Genomic DNA, 10,170 nt, shown 5'->3' with positions numbered 1-10,170 from the left:
CCACAGGGAATTCTCCATTCAAGTTGGTATATGGCACTGAGGTTGTATTTCCAATACAGTTGGTCCTCCCTGTGGCAAAGTTCTTGCAAGAAGAGAAGAATGAGGAAGAGAACATGGCGAAAAGAATCACTGATTTAGCAGAGGTACATCAAATCAAAGAAAAACTGGTTGAAAAGTCTGCAGCACATCAAAAGAGAATCAAGGAAGCCTTTGACAGGAAGGCAAAGGCAGATAACTTTCAGGTTGGAGATTTAGTTCTTAAGTGGGATGCACTGAAAGAGAAGAAACGGAACCATGGGAAGTTTTATGCTCTGTGGATTGGGCCTTTTGTCATCACTCAGATCCAAAGGAACAATACTTTCATGCTGCAAAGTTTGGTAGGAGAAACAATTTTTGATGGCCTAGTTAATGGGCATTTTCTGAAAGTTTATGTTGTCTAAGGCCTTTGGCCTTAAATTTGTAAATATGTTATTTTATCAGTTTTAGTGTAGGCTCAATTAGACTCCATGCCCAATGGAACACTAGGAAATTTTTCTAATCTGGTTTTCACAGGAAAGGCAATGGTCTACAGTTCTTGAGACCTCACAGGGAGGATCTCATCCCCAGAAGGAGCCATTGTTAGCCCTGCTACATAACTAAGGTTTTGAAGGCCATGGATAAGTTTGGCCGTAATGGTGGTGCTTAAAAGAAGCTCATGGCAGTCGTCTTCCCTCTTCTCCTTTACTACACTTACTCTCTTTCACCCTTGTTGCCTCCGCTTTTCCTCTAAAACCCGGCATAAACCCCTATTTCCTCAAGCCCCAAGCGCAAAGCTTAGACCTTCATAAAGCCTTGTCCACATGACCCCGTGCTTCCATAACCCAACATCACCTTTAGATCGCAACCGTTGACCCTTTCCACTCATCCAACGGCCCCTGTCGCGTCAAATAAAGTGACCTGCACAATCGAATCCTCACCTTTCAATCATCTCCACCACGATCGGACGATTTTCGCTCTCCTCGTGTCCATAAAGTGTTGGGATGATAGCACACGGTGGAGAGTGGTTTCCTCTCTCCTCGCCGCCACGTGTCACACTCTGAATGGGATCGCGCACCATTGTCCTTTTACCGCCCAACGCCTTACAGCGGTGCGATCAAAACCGCTTACCGCTCAAACCCATGTTCCCGCCCGACAACGTTTGCGCGTTTCCGCCGCCTGATGACCATTGGATCTACATGCTCGAGATCCAATGGCCCACATTCATTGCGCCCCACTTTTCCCGATAGCCCTCGCCAAGTCATCTCCGCCGTCTATCCGCCCGATCCAATGGCCAATCTTATTCCTTCATCCGACTCGTCCACCCACTATATAGTCCTCGTCCCTTGACTATTCCGTGCACCCAAAGGACGAAGGTGACTAGTTTTCCAGTACTATTTGCAGTTGCTCCTCAACCACCATATTTAACAAACAGTATGGCCGAGGAGGAAAAGGACGAGGCATGAATAGATAACTACATTTAAGAGTTATGGGGCCTCATTGATACAAGCACTCCAGCTGCCATAGAGGACAACAGAGCACAGGAAAAGATCAGATTTATCCACTAAAGCAAGCAAACACACTCAAAAGCTCCATCAGGCAACTAAATGCGGTTGGTGGTCAATTATGACCCCTCCATACCTAGAATGGCCAAGTGCCTTTGTATTGAAACTCTATATATACCCAGAAACAAAATGTAATCAGGGTTGATGGTTGATGTTTTGATGTAAGGTTAAACTTATGGAGACTGTAACTATTTTGATACTTGCAGCGTCTCGTCTTCATTTTCAGCTAATACAAGCTTCTTTTGCTGTTAATTGCTCACTTTCCATTTATTCTCTCTTCCAAGCTGTGCCTGATATGCTGTATTCTTGAACTCTTGATGTTTATCATTAGAGTAGCTATCATCCTACCTCTGTGTTAAAATCTTGTATGTGTCATTGAATAAGTTATTCAGGTTTCTCTTCATCTGGTGCCAGAGAGCTGTCATCCTGTCTATGCATTAGTAGATTAGATTTGCAGACTTCTTTACTGGTTGCAGCCGGCCATCACATGGTCTTGTGCATCTGCTGGTGTGGTCAATATTCTCCATATTCACCCAATCTTAAAACTGTGAGTAGTTGGTGGTCTAAAGCCTTGTAGTCTAGGGGTGTTCATGCATGTTTGGAGTCAAGCAAAGTAGAAGTGGTTATCCAGCTTGGAAAAGCATCATTCCTTCCATTCATCCATTTGCAACAATAAGTTGAATTCATATGTTCCCAGGCATCTCCGAGTTACAACCTAGGGAGTTTCTTGGGGTGATAACAATACACAAACCAAAGGTTGAGATTTATGTCCAAAGTACTTATGACACTTTTTCAGTTTTAGTTAAATTGAGTAATTAAAAAAGGTCTCATATGAACAGGTGTCATATGTAGCGAGTTATGATTTTTTGGGCATGTGGTATTTTTAAGCCATAGTATTGGAGCAAATACTGTTTACAAATTAAGAATATCCATAGTAAAATAGGGATTAATCTCTATGGAAAAAAATTTTGTTTCATGTTTTTTCAAATGTATATATGTTTAATTTATATTATTTATTTTTATAATCATAATAAATTAGTTAGTTTTTATGATTTTTTTTTAAATTTTACCAATGTGTGATGTCTTATGAAGTAAGTGCTTTTTATCATGGATTGATGCTTATGGGTGTTTACTAACCATTTAATTGATATGGCCATGCTAGTTAGAAAAATATCATATAAACACGAGTTATGATTTTTGGGGCATATGATATTACTAAGCCATAATATCATAACAAAACCTCTCTTTACAAGTTAAGAACCTCCATGATAAAGTGAGAGTGAATCTCCATAATGAACAATCTTGTAAATGTTTTTTTAAATGTATATATGTTTAACTCATATATTAATTCTATTTATAATTATCAATAACAATACTTTAAGAAAAATATAATTTTAAATAAAGTTACAATTTAATTGATTTTTTAAATCAATATTTTATAATATAATTTTTTTTTCAACATTTACCAACCATTTATTTTATATGACTACACAAACACATTCCATGTTTCTAAGAAATATCTTTTTTTTTTTTAATATATATATTGTTCACTTTGAATAAACATCAATGTTTATATATCTTTGTATACTACTCCTCTCATAACCCATCACCAAGGTACTTAGCGTATTCTTCTCATAATTGTGGAAGGCGGCCCTCCACCAAACTCATACCATAGTTGGGTTTGATGGTTCAAAGGGGGATTTGATGGTAAATAGAATAATTGGATAAATGGAATAGGGATTAATGAGCTTGAAATTTTCCAATAATATATGTTCACTCTGTGATGCCATTTGATGGAATCGTTACCCTTTTTTTACATTTCTTTGCCTCAATTAGGTATGTTTATTTTATTAAATGCATAATAACAATGTCTACAACATTTATATTGCCATAACATGTCTTCATCGTAGAGTAAAATAAAGAAAATCCATGCTTTAACATATCTAGCAATTTAAATCACAATTAAATACAATGTATTTATGATTTTTTGAATTTTAGCAATGTGTGGCGACTTATAAAGTTAGTGTTTTTTTTCATGGATTAATGATTATAAGTGTTTACTAGCCATTTAGTTGATATGCCTATGCTAGTTAACAAAATATCATATTGCCATGAATTATGATTTTTGAGACATATGGTATTACTAAGTCTGGATATTGTAACAAAATTACTTTACAAGATAAGAATCTCCATGCTAAAGTGAGAGTGAATCTCCATAATGAACGATCTTGTAAATATTTTTAAATGCATATATGCTTAACTCATATATTAATTTTATTTATAATTATCAATAACAATAATTTAAAATACATATATATATATAATTGAAAATAAAATTACAATTTAATTATATTTAACTATTTTTAAATCAATATATAAAATAAATATTTTGTCAACTTGTGCCAACCATTTATTTTATATAATTACACAAATCCTCATTTCCAAGAAATATCATTTTTTATATAGTGCTCACTTTGAATAAACATCAATATTTATATTTTTTTGTATACTACTTTCAATAGGTATCAATTTTTTTCCAGGCTAATATATTCCCTATTTCGAAGAAGCATCCTCCTTTCTTTTTATATTCCTCACTTGAATGAGGATGTGTCCTACTTTGAGTAGGCATCGTCTTCTTTCAAGGTCACAAGGCAATTATTCGCACGCGATGAATTAAATTGCACTTACACGCCAGGAATGTTCTAGTATCCATCAACACCCTGTATGTCTTCCTTTCTATTTCGTTCCAACTACTCTTTCAACAACCCTGCAACTTACTTGAAGGAATCAAGAAACCAGCTATAATTGTATGCCTCGTCTGATCCAAGAAATTTCGTTTGGCGCGTTATTCCCATTCTTATTCGTATTGACCGTGGATTACAGGGCAGATGCGCATTCCTACCAGTGCCTTGAAATTGTTTGTTTACACAGCTATAAATTTTCCACTCCCTCCCTCATATATTACAAGTTTGTGTTGAAGGGAAGGGAGACAACTATATATTCTAGTAAGACCAACTAGTTAGATTGAAGGGAATTTTGTCTTTCAAAAAATTGTTTTTGAACACGTTTATTAGAATTGATTTTTCCGTGTTTTTTTTTATAGATATTACATAGAATTTCTTTTTCTGCCCACTAGCCTGTAGAATAGAATGGATGCATTTAATTGCAAGAACTCATGCTCTAGATTAGATGCGCTGCTCACAAGCCTTATTCAAACAACTCAGCAGATGTGTTTGTTGGAGGTTGTAAAGCCTCAAAATGAGCAAAATCCCATCTACGAGGAGTTCTTGAAAATCCTTATGAAGGGCGTTGAATTGGTGAAAAAGTGTGAAAAGAGCAGCCCTTTTCATATTTTTCATAACCTCAGATATGGCTCTCAAATTCGCCAGCTCGAGAAGGAGATCTCTGACTTCCTTCAGTATCATTTGCCTGCCAGCATGTTCCTTGATGTGCAGAATCTCACAACAGAGTTGAAGAGTCTCGCCCATATTTACCATTCGCAGTCAAAGGATGAGGGCAAGTTCAATAAAACAATCTTTGAACACGTGTCCAAGCTGACAAATGATGCCCATGAGAATGCCATGATACTTCAACAAATGGTTGCAGATGATGACATGTTTGATGGAGCTTCAGATGAGCCTCCTTGCATTTATGATGGATCATTTAAGCCTGATTTTGTAGTGGGCATGGAGAAAAATATTTGGAATTTGAAGAAGATTCTGCTCCAGAGAGAGGTATCTGTTGTTGGGGTGCACGGTATGGGAGGACTTGGCAAAACAACCATGGCATTGGCCCTTTGCAACGACCAAGAAATCAAAGGTAATTGGGTTTCTATTGAAGTCAAATCATTTTTATCTACTTTGCCTGCTTGCTGGTTAAGCTAACAGTTGCATATTTTTCGTACGTTAAAGTCATGTATATGTATGCTTGGTGTATGCAGTATATTAAAGTAATATATTAACTGGTGTATGCAGGAAGTTGCGTCATTTTCATTTTCAGCGCTTTTTGGCTGCACTATACAAAGCGACAATCCCCATTAATTACTTTAAGAACATTATATATATAATTGCTCTGACCATTAACTTGTGTACGTAGGAAGTTGCATCACTTTCGTTTTCAGTCCTTCCCGGCCACAAAGTACAAAGCCACCATCGCCATTATCAGAAAAAGATTTGCGATAGCATGTAGGATCTGCAAGGATAGTGTATTAGTAAAGCTGCCACATGGAAAGACTTTCTTTTGTAGTTGTGAACATCTCTTTAACATGACTTGGTAATGAACTAATTCAATGGAAATCTAAGGATCTCAAATAACATGACCTAGGGAATGAGCTATTTGCATGGAAACCTAGGGGTCTCAAATAACATGATTTAGGGAATGAGAGGATTTGAATGGAAACTTAAGGATATGTTTGTCATTATTGAAATTTTATAATTATTAATTATAGATATAAAAATGTGTTAAAAGGAATGGGTAAGGTTAATAAAAAAATAAATTGCTTTTATTTTTGTTAATAAAGTTTAAGTGCTTTTTTTTTTCTCTAGTTATTTTTGTTTTTTTAAGTTTATATACTTAAGCAAGAAAAAGTTATGGAATAATGGAAATTGACATTTTTTTTATAAGTAATGGATTCTCAACTTATTAAAAGTAATGTATTTTGCCAAAACTTTTATAATAACAAGATTTATAACGTCAATAGTTATTTTATTTGAGGTTTATAGAGATATTAGCTATTAATTGGTTTGGTGATTTGATTGAATGAGATGCATTCTAATAACATATTAAAAAAAAAAAAAAAAATATTTTTTTGTTTTTTGGTGATTTGATTGAATGAGATGGATTCTAATAATATATTATATAACTTTTGTTTAAGAAATATTTTTCTTTTTTCTTTTTATTCAAATTTTAATTAATGTTTCTTTTTGCCTTATTTTGATTTAGTTATAATTTGTAGTGTGGATTTAGTATTGTTTAAAATTATATAATTCGCTCCAATGATATAAGATTTATTTAATAAGATGTTTAGGATTACTTGAGGATTGGATTTTAATGATGTTTGGCTTTTATCTTTATAGTGTACGGTTAATATAGATATTGAGAAGTGTGAAAATTATATTATGTATTGACAATGACTAGTCCTTGAGTGTTTTTATTATTTATTTATTTTAATGAAGACTTTTTAAAAGCTTATTCATGTATACATTATAGGTTTCTATCTAATCACTTATCTTTTTATGTATGCAGGGTTTTTTCGAAACAATATAATTTTTCTCACAGTCTCACAATCCCCAAATCTAAAAGGAATTTTAGAGACATTGTGGGAGAAGATTACTCATGGGAAGAATCCTAAATTTCAAAATGTGGAGGAAGCACATAGACAACTGCAACAATTGATACAAAGGAAAGACAAACCAACTTTGGTGGTGTTGGATGATGTTTGGTCTAGGGTGCATTTGGAAAAATTGTTATTTGAAGGGAAAGGACATAAGACCCTTGTGACAACTCGAGATCATTCTACAATCCCTAGAGAAGTCTCTACTCAAATTTATGAATTGCCATTGTTGGATGATGCTGATGCTTCGTCCCTTTTTTGCTTGTGGGCTTTTGGACAAAGATCAATTCCAAGTACTGCAGATGAACATCTAGTGAAGCAGGTAAACCATTTATAGTATTGTATATATTTTTATATTCAACATATCATTGTGCCAATAATTTGGTGTGAGTTTGGAACAATTTAGTAATTGTAATATGCATTATCATTACAGATATCTCTAACTATAAGTTATTGCCCCAATGATATATCTTTATAATGGGACCCCCTTCCAAAATAGTATGGAGATATTAGACATATAATCAATATCCTTTAACATAAACATTACTTCCACAAATTCCAAAAGGATTTCATATTCTTAAGCCATGAAACAAAACTTGTGAATGAACTTTGAGCTTCTTAGGAAACAATTTCACACTTTCAAAACCAAAAGTATGAATTTGATTGGTTTTCCATTGAAATGTTTTTTGCTTATTATTATTGTTGTATGATTCACAAGTTAAAGCGGAATGTAAAGGCCTACCACTTGCTCTAATGGTGATTGGAAGCTCTTTGCATGGTGAGCCTCGTCCAACATGGGAGTGTGCTAAGAACAAGCTTTTAAATGGGGAACCGATATCAAATTATCATAAACAAAGACTTCTTATATGCTTACAAACTAGTATTGATGTACTAGATCAAGAAGTACGAGAGTGCTTCTTAGACCTTGGGTCATTTCCAGAGGATAGAAAAATCTCTGTGGATGCATTGTTGGACATTTGGGTCTATGTGCGAAAGATGGAGTGGAAAGATGCTCTTGTAACTTTGTTAGAACTTGCAAGTAGAAATCTATTAAAATTAATGAACCTAAGGTAATTTCCTTCTCTTTTGTTTCTTGCGTTCAACTTTTTTTTTCTCTTGGATTCCTTTAGCTTATATATTGTGTTTTTTTTGGTAATTAGGCCAAGTAGGAATCAAGAAATCAACTATGAAAGTGCCTCTGAGCTATACTTTTCCCAACACGATGTGATGCGAGATCTGGCCATGTATTTGGCATCTCAAGATAGCATAGTGCATAGGAAGAGGTTGCTCATGCCTAAAAAGGAGCATAATTTTCCAAGAAAATGGGAGTTTCTCAAGGATCAAACATTTGATGCTCAAATTGTTTCTATTCACACAGGTGGGTGTTTTTACCAACATGCTTGAAGTGCACACGCTTGTTTTATTCAAATTATAGTAGTTTGATAATATTAAGTTTGTTTACAATATTTTCCATGCACAACATAGGTGAATCATATACTCTATATATAATATGTTAACACTAGATGATATACATGAATTAATCCCATATGTAAATTTCATAAGTGAATCTTATATTACATCCAATGAGGTATCATTATGCGATATACATGCATTTATTACATATCAATTTCTAGGTTTTGTTTTCCTATATAAAAATATATATTTCATGAGATATATAACTATTTCATAATTTGTGTACAATAACCTATAATTCTAATTTAAATTTGAATTTGTGCTTATTTATGTAGGTTCCATGGAGGAGAATCAATGGTGTGATATTAATTTTTCCGAGGTGGAGGCTTTGGTGTTACTCTTTTCTGCAAGTGAATACTTTCTTCCACCATTCTTGAGATCTATGAAAAATCTTAAAGTTCTCATAATATCCAATTATGGATGTAAGAGAGCCAATGTGAATGGTCTACTAGCTTTATCTTCACTCATTCAACTTAAGACTATTCGCTTGGAGAGGTTGATTGTGCCCCCATTTCAGGAGCACATGAAAGACTCACAAAACCTCGAGAAGATATCTTTGAACATATGTGAAGGGCTTGGAAATGTGTCAAATTTCAACAACACCGAATCAAGGTTAAAGCTTCCAACATTGTTGGATTTTAACTTGGATCATTGTTTTGATTTGGAGGAGTTACCCTCAGGAATTTGTGACATGGCGTCAGTTCAAAGGTGGTCCATCACTAACTGTCACCTTCTTCAAGCATTCCCTAATGATTTGGAAAATCTCAAATCTTTAAAAATGTTAAGATTATCTGCATGTTTAGGAATAAAAGAGCTTCCACCATCTATTGGAAAACTTGGGAAGTTGGAATATCTTGACATTTCATTGTGTGAGTACTTACAAGAACTCCCCGAAGAAATAGGACAATTAAGGAAACTCAAGGAGCTTGACATGAGAGAGTGTTCTCGATTGAGAAAATTGCCTAAATCAATTGGAGGGTTGATATCTCTAAAGCATGTTACATGTGATGAGAATATTGGGAAGCAATGGATGCATGTCAAGAACTTTTCCATCATGGATCTTCAAGTTAATGTTGTACAAGAACAATTCAACTTGGATTGGTTAGATGGTTGACATCATACCTATACAAGATGCAAATGCAAGTGGACTAATAGTTTACCAAGTTATATTTCTAGGTCATTTTCTAGCAGGTTTATCATCCATTTGGAGTTAGTAGCTTAACACCTCAAAGATTAGGAGTTGGTGAATTAGTGGCCAGTGGATTAAAAGTAAGGGATTAATTGGTTAGGAGTTTAGTGCATTGACATTGTAATTGCTCATAGTCAAAGTACCTACCTCTTAAATAAAAATTAAATTTTTCACACTTTTATATCCAAATAGCAAGATACTTTGGAGTATGCAAATTTGTAAAGTAAATTATTTTTTAATATTTTTTTAATAATGTTATTTTTTATTTAAACAATTTCAAAATTTTGTAAATATTATTGATTTTATAATTTATGACACCTTATTATACAAATGGAATAAGGATTTTGTCTGCACAGTGGATATTAGAAAGTCATTTTTGGGAATTTTAAAATAAAACAGAGACGTAACTTGATTGGGTGCCATGAATTTCCTAGTGCAGAGAAATTTACGGAATTTATTTGCAGCTTTTCCTTCAATAAATTTATGGAATTTCTTTTCTTCCTTTCTGTGAAAGTGATTTTCAACATATTTTCAAAATTCATACTAAAATTCATACTATCTACATATGTGAATGCCATTGCAGTTTAATTGGTCGA

At 34.1% G+C, this 10,170-nt stretch overlaps 1 protein-coding gene across 1 annotated transcript; it reads left to right on the top strand.

Moving 5' to 3' along the window:
- Positions 1-4,568: 4,568 nt before the first annotated feature.
- LOC149245523 (putative disease resistance protein At5g47280) lies at positions 4,569-9,611 on the top strand. Its single transcript, XM_089455612.1, has 5 exons — positions 4,569-5,399; positions 6,825-7,234; positions 7,597-7,982; positions 8,073-8,290; positions 8,661-9,611. The coding sequence occupies exons 1-5, from the start codon at positions 4,730-4,732 to the stop codon at positions 9,497-9,499; spliced, it is 2,523 nt and encodes an 840-aa protein (XP_089311738.1). The 5' UTR covers positions 4,569-4,729; the 3' UTR covers positions 9,500-9,611.
- Positions 9,612-10,170: the final 559 nt, after the last annotated feature.

Source organism: Pinus tabuliformis, chromosome 7, assembly GCF_031772625.1.
Source record: "Pinus tabuliformis cultivar Carrire ecotype Pingquan chromosome 7, CPIR1, whole genome shotgun sequence".
Classification (NCBI taxonomy): domain Eukaryota; kingdom Viridiplantae; phylum Streptophyta; class Pinopsida; order Pinales; family Pinaceae; genus Pinus; species Pinus tabuliformis.
Note: the sequence above shows the minus strand (reverse complement) of the source record. Positions and strands in the feature narration are given on the sequence as shown.

Bases quoted from the DNA above. Each gene is read 5' to 3' on its own strand.
- LOC149245523 (XM_089455612.1), top strand. From the start codon at position 4,730: ATGGATGCATTTAATTGCAAGAACTCATGCTCTAGATTAGATGCGCTG. The intron at 5,400-6,824 runs GTAATTGGGTTT...TTATGTATGCAG, and splicing joins CAACGACCAAGAAATCAAAG to GGTTTTTTCGAAACAATATA. The intron at 7,983-8,072 runs GTAATTTCCTTC...TTTGGTAATTAG, and splicing joins TTAAAATTAATGAACCTAAG to GCCAAGTAGGAATCAAGAAA.